This window comes from Lutra lutra, chromosome 10 (genome assembly GCF_902655055.1).
Source record: "Lutra lutra chromosome 10, mLutLut1.2, whole genome shotgun sequence".
NCBI classification, from domain to species: Eukaryota; Metazoa; Chordata; class Mammalia; order Carnivora; family Mustelidae; genus Lutra; species Lutra lutra.
The window spans coordinates 109,740,244-109,757,332 of record NC_062287.1 but is presented as its reverse complement, the minus strand read 5'-3'; the positions used below and the strand labels follow the sequence as shown (position 1 = coordinate 109,757,332).

At 47.0% G+C, this 17,089-nt stretch overlaps 1 protein-coding gene across 2 annotated transcripts in view; it reads left to right on the top strand.

Moving 5' to 3' along the window:
* The window catches only part of CHKA (choline kinase alpha), a 59,715-nt gene that overhangs the window by 17,767 nt on the left and 24,859 nt on the right, over nucleotides 1-17,089 (top strand). For both annotated transcript variants that reach the window (XM_047691989.1, XM_047691988.1), the window contains exon 2: nucleotides 6,606-6,717. In XM_047691989.1, coding sequence (XP_047547945.1) covers nucleotides 6,606-6,717 — 112 coding nt within the window. The remainder of the gene's footprint in view (nucleotides 1-6,605; nucleotides 6,718-17,089) is intronic.

Below are 17,089 nucleotides of genomic sequence, written 5' to 3'. Positions count from 1 at the left end.
CAGACTGTGCATAAAGGTTGACGTACAGGTGGACATACTGTAGAGTTATGGATGGAAGTAAAGAGTTATGAAAAAGCCACAGTGGGCCATTGGCTAAACCATGCTTAGTCTTTAAGATGAAATTGTGTGTGTGATTAAAAATTGAGTTTTTAGGGGCACCTGGGTGGCTCAGTGGGTTAAAGCTCTGCCTTCTGCTTGGGTCATGATCCCAGGGTCCTGGGATCGAGCCCTGCATTGGGCTCTCAGTGGGGAGCCTTTCCCTCTCCCTCTGCCTACCTCTCTGCTTACTTGTGACCTCTGTCAAATAAATAAATAAATAATTTTTTTAAAAATTGAGTTTTTAATGCTGAATTGATGGAAAATGCTTGTACTATAAATGGAAGAGGAAGTTATGGAGTAATACATTCAGTAAGATCCTAGTTTTAATAACAAAAAAGAAGTAGGAAAAGAGGCCCTTAGGAAAATGACAACCAAAAAACCCAGAATGCTAGGGGACCCTGGCTGGCTCTGTCTGTAGAACATGCAGCTCTTGATCTCCGGGTCAAGAGTTCAAGCCCCAGCTTGGGCGTGGAGTCTGCTTAAAAAAGAAAAGAAACAAAACCACCCAGAATGAACAAAAGTGGTTATGTTCAAATGACAGAATTTGGGTAACTTGTTACATTTTTTATTTTTGGGGTCTTTAAGATCCACAATAACATGATTTTTTGGAACATGAATTCCGAGATCTAAAAGGCAAAACCATTTAGTACACGTCACAAGCAGCCTACTTTCGTTGCTCCAGTAGAACTGATAAAACTTAGCTGAGTCCCTAACAGCACACCCAGGTCCCCTGAGTTCTTTGTCGTTCGTGGTGGATATGAACACGAAAGTGACAGAAGCAGCAGCGCGCTCCTCGGCTACTGTGTGGCTTTGTTCTCCCTGAAACGACTTGCTTCAGCATAGAAACCTGTTAGCCCTAGTTCTTCAGCTTGGGGCTGGTTCTGTGCTGTGTTATTGGTTGGTTTTTCTTTCTTTCTTTCTTTCTTTTTTTTTTTTTTTTTTTTTTTTTGGTTGGTTTTTCTTTGGATACCCAGAGAAACTGGAAGGATTATTTTGATATCTGATTAACGATTGGGGAGCAGCAAGCTCTTCGTGTTGCTCGTGGCTCCCCTGGCTGGGCGCTGGATCCTGCGCCCGCTGCTGACATGTGCTAAGTGGGAAATACACATGTTTGTTTCATTTTATTTGCTCTTCTGCTTCATGGAGTATCTCGTGTCTCCTGCGTTCAACTAGGACATGTGTGTTTCTTACAAAGCTGTTGCGGTGCTTGTTTGAAATCCTTGCGCGTTCCTGGGGTTTTACTTGGGAGAAGATTGTGACAAATTGCGTGTCAGTGGGACCCTTGCAGTTTTGCTTCCCCGTCTTGGGCCTATCTTCCCAACGTATCTTATTCCCAGTCGTGTCGTTTGGCTCATTGGTAACTGGTGTTTTTCTAGGTGGTTTCTCACAGTTTGGGTCATTTGGGATGATGACCTTGTTTCATTTATCTTGCTTGTCACTAGGAAATAACCGGCAGTTAACTTCCTCCCGCTTTGGTCTGTTGAGCAACAGGGACTGCAGATAATTCAAGAGATGAAGGGTTTCCAGGTTGTGAGCTGGTTTCTGGCGGAGCTGGCCTGCCTGCCTTCTCTAGGAGCACGGGATTAAACTTTGAATGGAGTTACACAACTTAGAACAGTAGCTCATCTGTTTGCTCTCGCTGCTGACCGAACCCTCAAGAGTGTGTGACAGGAAGGAAAACGAGGGCTTTTAACTGATGGAATGCCTGTCCTGTCGCCTGGTAGCCGGGAGCCCGTGTGGCAGGGCACTTCTGATAAGCCACGCACCAGAGGCATTGCCCTGAGTTGAGAAGAAAGGTTAAGGCTGCTCTCATCCTCTTCCCTCCACACTGTCCCTGTGCTTCAAGGCTCACTTGGGGGAAAACCAGAGCCTTGGGTTCCCTGGTGTCTCTCTTCCTCCCTCGCTGGGGTAGATAGCTGATTTGCATTTTGGGAAAAGAGGTCGTTACTCTTGTGAAGATTCCCAGGTGCTCATGATTGCCTTGTAAGCTGTTGACGAAGTTCTTAAATATGACTTTTGTTCAGATCTGGGAAACACAGTTTTTGTGGAAGCACATTTGAGTTTTTCACTGGCTAAGAAAAATTGTTACATATGGAAAAAAGTCATTTTTCTTTTTATTTTTTTAAAAAAGATTATTTATTTATTTATTTGGCAGGCAGAGATCACATGTAGGCAGAGAGGCAGGTGGGGGCTGGGGAAGCAGGCTCCCCGCTGAGCAGAGAGCCCGATATGGGGCTTCATCCCAGGACCCTGAGATCATGACCCGAGCCAAAGGCAGAGGCTTAACCAACCCACTGAGCCACCCAGGCGCCCCCATTTTTCTTTTTTTAAAAAGTGCTTTATTGAGATATGGTTCACATACCATATAATTCATCCATTTAAATAAAGTATGTATATCTGGTGGGTTTTAATATATTCACAGGTATGGGCAGCTGTCCTCTCATAATCAATTTTAGAACATTTTTCTTATCTCAGAAGGGAACCCTGGCCCCCAGCCCTGTTTGGCCCAGTCTTGGGCACTCACTGATCTGCTTTCTGTCTGTGTTATTTCCTTGTTCTGGACAGTTCACATGAATGCGATCGCAGAATATGGAACTGGGTTTCCTTCACTGAGCATAATGTTGTAGCACATGTCAGTACTTCATTTCTTTTTAAAAATCATTGTGGTAAAATGTACATAGCCTGAAATTTACTATTTTTAACCATTTTTAAGTGTATCGTCCAGTGGATTAAGGGCGTTCACTCTGTTGTGCAACCCTCACCCCCATCTCAGGAACGCTTCCATCTTCCTGGTCTGAAACTCTGTCCTCATGAAACACCAAGTCCTCTTTCCCCCCTGGTGAGCACCGTCCTTTGACATTCATGAGTTGAGACTGTGTTTTTAGTTTACTGGAATGTGCTATATCCTTTGGGTGTGCAGCCCTGCTGACATCTTAATTTTAGCCACGGAAGACCTGTTTCCTGGAGTCTGAACTCCAGAACCATTAGATAAATTCACGTGTTTTTTTTTTTTTTTAAGTTTATTTATTTAAGTAATCTCTACATGCAACATGGGGCTTGAACTCATGACCCTGAAATCAAGAGCTGCACGTTCCATCAGCTGAGCCAGGCAGGTACCCCAAATTCGTGTTGTTTTAAACTGTCAAATTTGAGGTCCTGTGTTACAGCAGTCCCAGGAGACCAAGAGCTCTGTTGTGTGCACATTTTTACACATTCATCCTGTTACTGTCTGGCTCCCACAGCACCTACTATGTGCTTAGCCTGGCACGGCGCTGTCCTGCCCTGTCTCGTGTCCTCATCTGTACATGGGAGGCTGTATCAGCATCCAGCCTGCGGGACTGTGGAGGGGGGACCTGAGCTAACCTGTTGAGAGAGGGAACACAAGCAGGGCGAGTGAGAAAGGGAGAGGCAGGGAGCCTGATGTGGGGCTCGATCCCAGGACCTTGGGATCATGACCTGAGCTGAAGGCAGATGCTTAACGACTGAGCTACCCAGGCACCCCTCAGGGAGCTCTTAAAATGACTACGGAGGGGCCCTTCGATGGCTCTATCGAATCAGTCTGATACTTGATTTTGGCTCAGGTCACAATCTTAGGGTCATGGGATGGAGCCCTGCGTTGGGCTCCACACAGATTCTCTCTCTCCCTCCTTCTCTCAAGAAAAAAAAAAAAAAAGAAAGATTCCCTCTCCCTCTGCCCCCTTCACCCACTCAAGAAAAAGAAAATGACTAAAGAAAGTGCAGCTCTTTTACAGAGGGGTGAATTTGAGGCCCAGAGAGGTTTAGTGATATGCCCAAGATCACACAGCTAGTAAGTGGCAGTACTGGGATTTGAATCCCTGGCCCTGAAGCCAGTGGTCTTTCTTGTAGCATGGTGCCTTCCCCCAGGACTGTCTCTTAGGGAGCTTACAGTCTAATTAATCAGGGAGCCAAGCCGAGTCCACCGTACCTAGTAAGGCAGACATAACAGGTGGGAGTGTGGAGAAAAGAGACAACAGTGCTGCTGGTTATCGTCGTCTTCAGAAAAGCTTTACTGAGCACCCACCATTGGGCGTTACTGGGCCTTGAGAATTGTATTGAGACCCTAGTAGCCCTGTCTTCAAGGAGTTAGCAAGGAAGAGGGTGAAAGCTTCTTGCAAACGTTGGACTTTGAACCGGGTCGTAAACCGGACTTTGAACCGGGTCGTAGGGAGTTTTTAGGTAGCAGAGAAGGGTAAGGAGGGGTTTGCAGATCGGGAGAGCACCAGTGAGGGGATTGTGATGAGCTGTATCCGTTAGTACTAGATTGAGCTGCTTATAGCGAAAGCCCTGGAGTGACCGTGGCTTAAACAACACAGAAATTTATTTCCCTCTTGTGTGAAGGTGTCTGGAAGTAAACAGGCTGGGCGGGTGTGGCAGCTCCCTGGGCTTGATGAAGATGTGGGCTCCTTTCAGCTAACGCTCAGCCATTCCTAGGCTGTGGCTCATTCCCACAATCTAAGAAGCTGAAAGCTCTGGCCATCTGTGCCCATGCAGACGCTGGCACGAAAGTGGAAACAGCACTAGACATTTCAACATAGAGAATTTAATAGAGGGAATTGGGTGCACAGGCGTTAGAGGACCAAGGGAGCAGAAATGGGACCCCGTGGTGCAGAGAACTGCAGGAAGCAGCCCCTTCCCTGGGCTGGGGGACCGAGGGAAGGTGGGGGTTATCGGACCCTGGAGCTGGGCCCCCCGTCCCTGTGAAGAGGGCACCGCGTGGCTGTTGCTGGCATCTGAGGACTTGAGGAGCACCCTGGGAGCTGGGGCCCAGACTCTGATCTAGTATCCCGGAGAAGGGGGGTTCCCCTGTTGCTACTCCAGGGCTCGGTCGAGAACAGCAAGCCAGCCTGTCTCCTTCCTCCTGCCTTCCGGCCTCCCGCCAGGCCCCACACTGGCAGACCCCCCAACTGGGAGCTGAAGGAGGCAAAGGAGATTTATAACGGGCGGGGCCCCCGGCCCAGCATCCCCCCGGGCAACAGCAGTGTGGATGTGGGGCTCGGGGACAAGAGCTTCGAGACTGACACACTGTCCTCTCCTGGTTTCAGACAGCAGGATGGAGGACAGGGAGAAAGGGACAAAGGCCATGAGGATGTCTGCCGTTGACTTCCAGAAGTCATTTATCTGTGAGCACCTGGTCACACGGGCACGCCTGCCCGTCAAGGCAGCTGCAGGACAGTCTTCGTGCCGGGTGCGCTGCCGCCGGAATGAGACCTGGGAGGGGAGGAGGGCGTCTGCCGCAGAAGCGGACTTTTCAGAACCGTTAGCCCACGTGAATATTCCGGCATTAACAACCCTCCAGGGAAGAATTTCTCGCTGCTCTCTTTTCTCCCCACACCGTGTCCAGGTCTGCATCTCGTCGCTCTCAGCAGTGCTTGGCCGGGTGTCCTCGAACTCCCTGTGTGGTTCTGTAGCTGATGCTGTAAGTTAGGTGCGTAGTTTAGTCTCCCCTCGGGGAGCACAGCTTTGACGGGACGGGACTGGTTACGGAGGAGCTGGTGGCTCCTGTGACGGGCTGTCCTTCCGGATGGCTGCGGTCTGCTCTCCCGGTCACTTTCTCTCCGGAGTCGAGGGTCTCCGGCGCTCTGACGCCGCACCTCTGCAGGCGGGGGTGGACTGTGTTCCCAGGAGTGTGCGGCCCTGACGCTGCCCGGGATTTGGTTGTGTGTCTGGTTTGTCTGCATCAGAGGGCTGTTTCTTGCAGCGGGGCCAGCGTGCAGGCGAGGTGCTTCGCGTCTGGGGCTCCCAACTGTGCGGCTTCTCGTATTCCTTCCTTCAGCTCCCATCCCTCCATTAACTGCCCCTCCTCTCGACCCACGCAGGTGCTTTGTCCCCAGAGCGGTTCCCCTGCTGTTTAAATGACCGCTGTAACTTGTTTCCTGTCTCTCGTTGTCCGAGTGGAAGGTACAGGGCGCTGCGATCTCCTGATCATTTCCTCTGAGCGGCCCAGAGCCGGTTAATGTTGCAAGTTCTTTGAAAAGGCTGTTGGTCGAAATCGGCTGCGATGTTTTTAAGAACGTGGAACTATATACGCTTCAAGTGGACAGGCCTCGGGGAGGTGGACTAAGTACTGCCCCAGGATTTTAGTCTGGTCGTTATGGGGATAGAGTGGAGGTTTGGGATCAGCAGAGCAGGAGCCTGCAGGAACGCACCTCGGATGCCCCACCCCCGGTGTGGCTCGAGGCCCTCTTCGTCCTGCTCCTTCTCTAGAGGCGCTCGGCCTGTGCAGGTGCACACCTGCAGTCGACACAGAGCTCCCCTCCGGCGTCAAGCTAAGAACCAATAGGGAATTTGCTGTTTGTCATGTGACTCTGAGATTGAGCCAAATACTTGGAGCTCATGGTGTGTCCTGCAGGTATCCCTAGAGCCGATCGGGTCTTTGATGGGAGCAGTGGCCATGGGGCCCTGATGTCTCAGCTGTCATCGTCCGAGAAGGGCGGGTGAGCTGCCTTTCAAACTCCTGATGCTTACTGTCCTCTTCCTTTCCACAGAGGTGGCCTCAGTAACATGCTGTTCCAGTGCTCCTTTCCTGACTCCGTGGCCACCATTGGTGACGAGCCTCGGAAAGTGCTCCTGCGGCTCTACGGGGCGATTTTAAAGATGGTGAGTTTGTAGGCTGCGTGGGGATGGGAGGGCCCTGGGAACAGTTTTCATCCTCTCTCCTGAATTACCTGGGAAGAGATGTTAAATACTTTAGTGGTGTTAGTGAAGCTATTTTTACATATTGCTTTTATTTTAATTGGGCTGCGCAGCTGGGTTTTTTGCTGATAATCCTGTTATGTTCTGAATTCCTGTTCTTATAATTTATTAGTAAGCCAGTACAAGTATTTTCCAGCTTTATATCCAGAGAAAAGTATGATGTTGGCAAAATCTTTAGTAGTGGTTATGATGCTTGGATTTTCCACACTTTGAAATTTTTAGCTCAAACCTAGGTTGTAAAATTCTAATGTTGAAAAGGTATTGTTTTTAATAACATGATCATAAAGGTTTTTACAGGGCACAGGGGAGACCCGTGGGCAAAAGTATGATCTCAGTGGAGCTGAATTTACTACCTCCCTTACTTTTTTTTCCCTTTTTTAAAAAAAGATTTTATTTATTTGACAGACAGAGATCACAAGTAGGCAGAGAGGCAGGCAGAGAGAGAGAGGGAAGCAGGCGGTCCCTGCTGAGCAGAGAGCCCCATGTAGGGCTCGATCCCAGAACCCTGGGATCATGACCTGACCCGAACCACTGAGCCACCCAGGCGCCCCCTCCCTTCCTTTGAGATTTCTTTAAAACATTGAAACTGTTAGACTCATAATCTTTCTAAAAATTTATATTACTTAATTGAATCTAACTTTCAATTAAAGTGCCCTATTTATTGAATTGTCTTAACCAATTGTAGGAGATCCCAAATGTCTGGATTTTTTACTTATACCATGAATTTACCATTTTACTGACCACACATACAGATGTTTGATATATCTCTATGGTAGAATTTTAATATCCATTTAGATCTTCTTTAGAAGGGCCTGTTTTGGTCTTCATGAGATGGAGAATAGTTTTCCTACTTAATGTTATAAGAGACTAGTCTCAGCTCAATCTGAAGGCCAGATTATGCCCATGTCTATGACAATTCGACTTTAATGTTCAAAAATATCAAACTTACAGCTGGACTCTGTGTCGTAATGTGACTGAGCCTTTTCATTGAATAGTTTTCCTTGGCCTTGTCAGGCTGTGCAGTGCTTAGGATCTGAGCGTTGGAAGCCACGTGCCCTTCACCCAGAAAACCTGAGGACGCTTTGTGATGAGGAACACACAGCTGACCCTTACCTCTGACCCATCGGTAGATGGTACACAAGTGACAGTTGGGTTTTTCATTCAATCAAGTTGCACTTCCAAAGCACAGTTTTTGAAGAACCCAGTTAATGCCCTTTTGGTACTTTCAGTGAAATCAGTCTTGAGCCATTTTATCTTTGCCATCCTCTAACCATTAGTCCCTTTTCTTTTCATTTGTGTGCTTTCTTGTGGGCAGCACTTTTAAAATACTTTAATAATGAGCTGCTGGAATTGCACATGATACAGACGATTGTTTAAATCTGATTTTTGAGGCTTTCGTTTGTATTTGTAACTTGAACTAGAGGTGTTTTAGACGTGCACCGTGGTCCCCTCCAGGTGCTGGCTAAGCTCAGCGGCAGGCTCTCCTGGACCTGTGCTGTTTGGGATGCTGGTCGCCAACCACAGGGGCTAGCAAATGTTTGAAATACGGTGAGCCTGACCAAAGATGGGAATTTTGAATTTTAATTACTCTTAATTAACTTAAACTGCAATGCTCGCATGTACAGGTGGCTGCCGCATTGGACAGCATAGCTCTAGAACGTGCTGTATTACTGGATGGGTCACTTAGCGAAGCCATCGACAGCACGGCCTGGCCCTGAGCCGTTAACTCTTCCCTTAGTAAAGATTCACTATCAGTATTTAGTAGTCTGTCCTTTTTGAAAAATTTTAGCCATCCACCATTACTGCCTTAATAGTACTTACAATGAAAATGTCTGGAAATAGAGTTAGTTTTAGCATTTCTATGTCTCTATTTTTAGGTAACTCAAAAATAAACAGAATAAAGGCACTTCAAGTGCAATTGATTCTTGCCAAACGAATAGATTGGAGTATGTTTTACATATAGTTCTTTTTTTTTTTTTTTTTAAGATTTTATTTATTTATTTAACAGAGAGAGATCACAAGTAGGCAGAGAGGCAGGCAGAGAGAGAAAGGGAGAAGCAGGCTCCCTGCCGAGCAGAGAGCCCATGCGGGGCTCGATCCCAGGACCCTGAGATCATGACCTGAGCCGAAGGCAGAGGCTTAACCCACTGAGCCACCCAGGCGCCCCTGTTTTACATATAGTTCTAATTTGTAGGGGGCACTCTACATTTAGCTTCTTAATTATGTTTTTATTAAGCAAATCTCAGTTGCCATTCCCGAAGGTGCCTCCTCCATGCAGGGCGGAAGCTATGCTGGGAGATGAGCAGCTCGCTAACTGGACAGTCCGTGGGTGTCTCCAGGCTCACGGTTAAATTCTTGGGACGGCAGGCTCAGTTTTACTGGAGAAAAGCTCCTCCTTCGCTTTAGAGTAGGGAATCTGTTTTCAGTATAAATACTTGATGGGTCGAGTCCTTAGTTCAAGGACACTTTTTCTGTGCAGTTCCAACTGAGTGAAAATATGAAGCCTACAGCCTCAGTTGGAAATGTTTTGAAGAGGTTTTTGGCTGAGGTTTTTGTCCTTCAGGGTTCAGCAGGGACCCTGGTTGCCAGGTGGAATTTTAGACCTGAATGGCCATTATAAACTGAGGGTCATTTGAATACCTTGACAGCAGGAGGAGAGGAACCAGGCTCTGGAGGACTCTGAGAAACATCGTCAGGAGAGGCAGACCCTGAGCCCGTGAGGCACGAGCCAGGTGACCGCTGCCAGCAGGTGCCAGCAGAGCCAAGCTCTCCCAGCGCCTGGCCAGGGATCTTGCCACAGAAATCAGTGCCTTTTCAGATATTTCCACCTCCAATTTAAAGGATCTGTAATTTTTGTTGCTGGGGTGTGAGTTCACTCATATTGCCGACAGCTCTGTGGAACGAATCTAGCCTCCGGTGGAGGGACAGATAGACCGAGTCCGCCATGAGGCCTCTGTTCCCACCACAATAAAAATATGTCCCAGAATTGATAGTGATTTGTTAGGATTTGCATTCATTAAGAGAGGTGGCTGAACAAATCTGGAGCCCACCCGAATAATGAATAATAAATCCCGTTACTTTCAGGAATGACGTTACTTTCAGGAATGACGGGATTAAAGAGAAACGGAATGCAACTCAAATGCCGTACTTTCCCTGTCTGCGCGCTCTCCCTGTGGGGAAAGCACACTGGTCCCGATGCAGGTGTGTGCGCTGCCCCCATAGACTGGGGCCCCCCGAGAGCAGCTGTAGGAATGCAGCGTAGCGAGGCTTTAGGGGGCGTTAGAATAAGCTCCTTCCCTAACAGTGTTAACTGACAGCCGCAGGTGGGGATAGAGCTGTGTGTTTTCTCAGACGGTCTTGCTGTCTTGCCTAATGACATGCTAGAGCAGTTACGTCCCTTCCTTCCCTTTCTTCTTCGACACTTCAGAATTTTTTGCTCTGAGAATCAAATATGAAGGTTAACTGTTTCTTTGATTTACATTTATAGTCCTTTACGTGTGACTTTACTGAAGCTGATTAGATGCTGCTCCGCTTTTTCCTTTTTCTTCACCGCGGTGTTGTGAGATGGCCGAGGCCGTGGCAGTGGGGTCCTGCTCCTCAGTGCTAGTCACCGCAGGCTAAGGGGCAGAAAGCCGACAGTCTCTGTCCCCAGACTTTGTTCTCTCCCAGCCCGTTTCTGTAACGCATACACTATAAACATCAAAACATCCGTCTGATCCAAAAGCAGTGTCTGCCAACCCAGTTCAGGGTCCGCTTCACACAGCCTAGCTCTCATTTTAACAAGGAGGGTTAGTTTCAAAGTTGCACAAATGTTGGACACAGATTTCCCCTGTAAGATCACCCCAAGGAAAGTAGGATAATTTAATAGAGGTTGAGGAGTCCTGGTTCAGCCTTTGCCCTGTGGAAACAGGTGTGATTGCTAGAAGAGAGCTTGAAACGATAATGCAAGCTATAAATGTAACTTGGTTTTTTTCCTTTCTGATGCTGGGAAGGCACATGAGCTCCGCAGCGTCCAGTAGCAGCCTTTTCAAAGCAGCAAGTTTGGCTGATTACAAATAACCTGTTTGCTTATTTATCATGAATTGTGGAAGATACAAATGTCAGTACGTATTGTTCATTCATTGTAACCTGTGCCAGTTGGCGGAAGTCTCAGAGGACTGCTTTGTCCCTTCCTCTGTCCGAACAGTGACTCTGTGTTGAGCCGATTCCTTCTGTGCATGAATGGAGAGATTTGGCCTCACCGTTTGAACGGTCTCACAGGCATGAATGTCTATAATCCACTCAAAGATCTCTCGGGTGTTGTCTGGGAAAACGTTTTTGTGTGTTCTTTGAGCAGTAGAAGGCTACTATTAGTGCTTGTTGCGTACTAACCATAATAAAACTAAAGGCATCAAGGCACAACGCAGATATGTATTCATGACTCAAAAGAGTGCAGTCTGGGACATGGTCTGTTTTAAATCCAGAAAGCAGAATGCCATCTTCCCTGTTTTCCTTTAATCTCAATTGAAATAGAAATTAACTCTACTCCACCCCCTGCCCCAAATATGGGAAACAGACCATATGGGAAGAGCCCGTAGATAGTTCGTACTGCAGGATCGGAGATGGAGGGACGGACTGCTCACAGACATTGCAGAGAGCGCTGGGTGCGGGCTCCCTGGTGAAGAGCCCTGCTTTGTCCCGGGAGACCGGGGAGAGCACACGTCCTCATCGTTACTAGGATCATCATGAGTTTCAGTTGTTTGTTTACTCTGTGTTTAAAAAGAAAAAAAAAAATCCCCTTGGACTTTGAGTGTGACGTAACTTTGTCCATTCCTAAGGTAGTCCAGCTTCCCTCCCAGAAGTAACACAGCGTTCCGGTGTTGCTGTTCCCATTTGGTCTAACCTAGTATTTCTTCAGTTAATACTCGAGACAGAGTTGCCCAGTCCCTGTCTGCGGCCCTTTCATACCTGCTTTGGTGCCTTCTTCTGATAACTAAACAAATCGCAGACTACGGTGTCTAATTTTGACATATGCAAAGTGTCTTTGTCTTGCCGGTCTTAAATGTTTGGGATTTATAGCATGAAGCCCATACAGATTTCTGGTCCCTGGAGCGACGGTGTGACTGCAGCCCACCCGTCCGGGGAAGGAATGTCCTTGTGTTGGGTGGCGTGAAGGGCACGTGGGGGTAACGTACCACTTTAGCTGTCATGCATGTGTTCTCTGCCGCAGGCTGTCCATGCGGTCGTGCCTGGAGCACTCTGGTTTCCAGGTGACAGACACGATTCACGGTATAGTATGAGCCTCGGAAGCTGCAGCATTCTCTACAGCTTTCTTTTCTTTCTTTCAGTTCTTGGTTTCAAAAAATGCTTTTGAAAAAAGACAATTGCAATGCTTTTGTAAAGGAGCACCAGCGACAGTCTGTGCTGTGCTCCAAGAGTACAGCGATGAACATGTCAGAGTGTTGTGGAACGATGTAACGAACATACCACTTTTTGGTTTGGGGGTTTCCTCCCCCACCCCTTTACGGTCCAGGGCAAGTCCAATCCCTTTCTTCTGTTTCCTCAGTAGAAAATGATTTGGTAACTTTAGAAATGTACGGGCCTCAAAATTCATTTGAGGTATTTCACTCCTTCTTCCTTCATACTACTTTGAGCTTTAAGGAAGCACCGCGCTGTGTTGGTATTTTGGTCAGAGTTAGAAACGGACTCTCTTCTTGGTGCTCGTCAGTTGGTATCCTCCCCGTAGCTGGTGGCTTTACGAGGGTCAGCAGTGCTGGTCTGGCAGGAAGGCGCACGGGCCGGGGAAACCAGTCCGCCTCCTGGAAACATGTTGTTTGCAGGTCCCCCCCGCGGGGTGCTTCTGACTAATGCTCCCGAAGCCTTGGGGGTTTTGGGGCAGCGAGTTACCCTGGATCAGACATAAATTTTGAGAAGGTCCTGGAAGGAGCCTTTCTTCTGGTTCATGTCTTTCTAAAGCCTCATAGAACTTCTGGTCTCCCCTTGGTGAACCAAATCATTGCATTTTGCCAATTTCAGAGGATCAAATTGTTTTAGAATGTTCCTCGAGGTAACTGAAGATGCTCTAGAAAAGCATTAAATGTGAAAAATCTTTGGTCTGCTTAAGTTCTCACAAGTCATATATGCTCATTAGAGAATCATGTAAGCTATACTTTTTTTTATTTTTTATTTTTTTACTTAAAAAATATTTATTTATTTGACAGAGAGAGACACAGCGAGAGAGGGAACACAAGCACAGGGAGTGGAAGAGTGGGAAGCAGGCTTCCCCCTGAGCAGGGAGCCTGATGTGGGGCTTGATCTCAGGACCCTGGGATCATGACCTGAGCTGAAGGCAGAGGCTGTAACCCACTGAGCCACCCAGGCGCCCCAGCCGTGGTGCGCTTTTAAAGATACTTTGGAGGCAGATGTTTCCGCATTACAAATGACATCTAAGTAGCTGGATGCCACTTCATGCTGTTTTCTCTGTGCTGCTTTCACGGGTAGATTTATATGCGTGGCCACACGTACCCAGACTCTAGGGAAAGCGAGGTGTGCTTTGTTTGAGCGCACAAATGTGGCTTTATTAAAGTAGTTCAGTTGTAAAACCAGCTCCTTCATCATTAGAGGAATCTGTCATTAAGAACTGGCCAGATGATAAGAGTTTTTTCTGCCCAGTAGTTCAGACAAATTTAAAGAAATAAATGTTATATTTTGGAGTATTGGGTGACTTTAAATAATAGAAAATTTTTGAATCCTAAAATTACATGAGATAAAATTCAATCAAATGGTATTTCCTCATCTTAGGCCCTAAAGTTGTCTTACTATTTCCTGATTTTCATTTTTTTTCAGAGCATGAAATAAAACATTTAACAAACTAATAACCTGGAATATAAAAGGTACTTTTTTCCATAGTCCTTATTTTATTTTATTTTATTTTAAGATTATAATTATTTATTTGACAGCGAGAGAGGAAACACAAGCAGGGAGAGTTGGAGAGGGAGAAGCAGGCTTCCTGCTGAGCAGGGAGCCTGATGCAGGGTTCTATCCTAAAACCCTAGGGTCATGACCTGAGCTGAAGGCAGATGCTTAATGACTGAGCAACACTTTTTAAAAACTTTTTTTTTTAAAGATTTTATTTATTTTATTTGAGAGAGAGTGAGCGAGAGAGAACGCAGGTAGAGAAAGTGGCAGAAACAGAGGGAGAAGCAGGCTTCTCATTGAGCAGGGAGCCCAACGTGGAACTCGATCCCAGGACCCCAGGACCCTGACCTGAGCTGAAGTCAGGTGCTCAACCCACTGAGCCACCCAGGCGCCCCTCTGTGTTTATTTTTAAAAAGACTTTTTATGGGGCGCCTGGGTGGCTCAGTGGATTAAAGCCTCTGCCTTCGGCTCAGGTCATGATCTTAGGGTCCTGGGATAGAGCCCCGCATCGGTCTCTCCACTCAGCAGGGAGCCTGCTTCTCTTCCTCTCTCTCTACCTGCCTCTCTGCCTACTTGTGATCTCTGTCAAATAAATAAAATCTTAAAAAAAAAAAAAAAGACTTTTTATTATGGGGAATTTCAGATACATAAAAAAGGGGAGCAGGAGAGTAATGAGCCCCAAGTACCCCACGGTCCATCTTTCCTGCTGACCAGCCCTTCATCCTCGCTCTTATTCATTCTCCGGGTTTCTCCTGAAGCACATTCCAGACATCACATTAGCATTTCCATCTCTGTCTATAGAAGATGATTTAAGAAAAAAAAAATGACCATAATAATGTTTACATCAAAAGATTTTATTTATTTATTTGAAAGATTTTATTTATTTATTTGACAGAGATCACAAATAGGCAGAGAGGCAGGCAGAGAGAGAGGAGGAAACAGGTTCCCTGCTGAGCAGAGAGCCCGATGTGGGGCTTGATCCCAGGACCCTGGGATCATAACCTGAGCCTAAGGCAGAGGCTTTAACCCAGGCACCCCCTACATCAAAAGATTTTAGTAATTATTTGATATTAACCAGTATTCAAATTCCTAATGTAAAACATTTTAGTTTTATTTTATATATGACAGCTAGTTTTTATTAACATGAAAAGTTGGCAAAAAATTTAGAGTCCTGTTACATATTTATACCACATATTTTAATATCTGCTTCAGATAAACTTGTGCCTCTGATGGAAAATCCTACAGATTCCAAGGTATATTTTACTTCCCATCTTCCTGCACAAAAAAGTTCTCTGACCTCTTTTTTGGTAGCGTGAGTCTGTCTGTCATTGGCTTGTCAGGATGAGGCCTCTTCTCTCACTTTCCGTGAATGTCTGATTGCTTTGAGATTTCCTGGTCTTAACTCTTCCTGTTTGCAGGATTGAGGGAAGCTGAGCATTTTGTACTGAGGAAACAGAACAGAGGGTTGACCGTGGCAGAAGCCCATCTTGCCCTCATCGTGGTGCTCTGACGGCACAAGTACCGCCTTCATCTGGGGGCGGGATGGAGTGGGCAGCGGTGGGGAAATTCTTAACGGAATTTATTGCCACTGGTGTGAGTATTAAAAAGGAATGGCCTTGGGAGCTCAGGCGATTTGTAACTTTGGATGAGGCGACTTGCTTTTGAGAGCACCATTGGACGAGGGAAAGGGACTTCTGTTGACTGAATAACCCATTCACTGTATCTCCCTAAGAAGATACAGTTCGAATATAACAGCATAGGAATAACCATAGTCATTTAGAATTTGGCACAGGTCAAATCCCGTTACAACAAATTTCCATAGAATATCCAAATCCCCTATATCATATCGTAGAACTTTTTTTGGTCTTAACTTTCCTTAGGGAAGACAAGCGCAGGATTTAATGTTTTGGGGGCATTTTGGCCCCGTTCAGCATCCAAATGAACACCGCAGCCAGTTTCCCCATGACTGGGACCATGGATGCGAATTCGCTGGAAGCCGGCTGGCCCCATGGCGGAGGCCGTGCCTGGAGCTTCACAGCGTGGCCGGTCCTTTAGTTCAGCCGGCAAAAAGCCTAGGGGGCAGCAGGTTTGCTTGGTGTTTTTTGCAGGGAAGACACACCATACAGGAAAGATGGAGTCCTTATTCGTGAGGAGCTGCTAGGCTGCTGGGGAGAGAGGGGCCACTAAAGTCTGAGTCTGAGGTAGCAGCATGGCCATGGCAGTGGTTCGGAATCAAGGAAGGAGCGAAGCTGTCGCGGGACCCAGTTACCGCTCCCCCTGAGAGGTCACCATGTCACAAACCCAAGCCGTCAATAAACATCTACAAGTATTTCTGGAGGATTTTCATTTTTGTAGCTTTCACTGTAACGGGATTTAACCTATAACATCGTTTCATCAGAGAAACGCAGATCACACAAGTGAAAGTATCTATTCCCCCATTTGTACTTTCTGTATTTTGTACAAAATGATCTCCACGGGATGTTAAAGATGTTACTGAATATGTGTAAGTGCAAGTCTTTTGCAGATAGCGTCATGAACACGGATGTTTGTTTGCCTCTGTGCTGAGGAAGCTCGCACAGGCACGGTTGTGCAGAGCACGCACGAGAGCGTCTGTGGAGTGTGTCTGTGCAGGATGGACGGGAGCGTGGCTCTAGCGCGCTGGGCTCTTTGGTGCTAGCGTAGCTGGTGTTGCTTAATGTGGCATTTCCCCCACCCCCCCGTCCACACTTTCCACCCTCAGTACAGGTATTTTTGATAAAGCTGTGGCATGGAAAGGTATGTTCTTCACGGGATGTTCGAGAATCTTTTTACCTTAACATTTTAAAAAGTTCCCTTTATGGGCTTCCTTCTATGTCTGGCTTAGGCCGGCTCCGTTTAATGATCACAGATAACATTTCGAGAGGCAGTATTTGAGTGTAAACTTTTGACACGATACGTGAGTTTCTGACTTGCTTTTCTCCCTCCCTCATTCAAGATCGTGTGAAGATTTCTAACGCACAAGCACTCGGGCTGGGGGGTGGCTTTTAAGAGACACGATCTGTGACGTGGAGACGGAGCGCGGCCAGGGAGCTGCTGACGGTCACTAAGGGTCCAGTCGTTACTGCTAGATCCCTGGTTTCCGGTAACTGGCCATTTCAGTGAGGAAAGTGCTATAAAAATATCCCTTAAAATATCAATATCTGAAGTAAGTGTAAGGACTTGGTAGATTCGCATGACCCTCTCCTTGGCGGAGGCAGAATTCTGATGGAGCCAGCGACAGGCCGAGCGAGCGGGGTGGGGCCGTGGAAGCAGCAGTCGGCAGGCTCGTCGCACGGGTTCTGTGCCAAGGCTCCTGCCCGCGCCGGGCTTTCTTCTCTGTCCCCGTTCTGTGCTGACCATG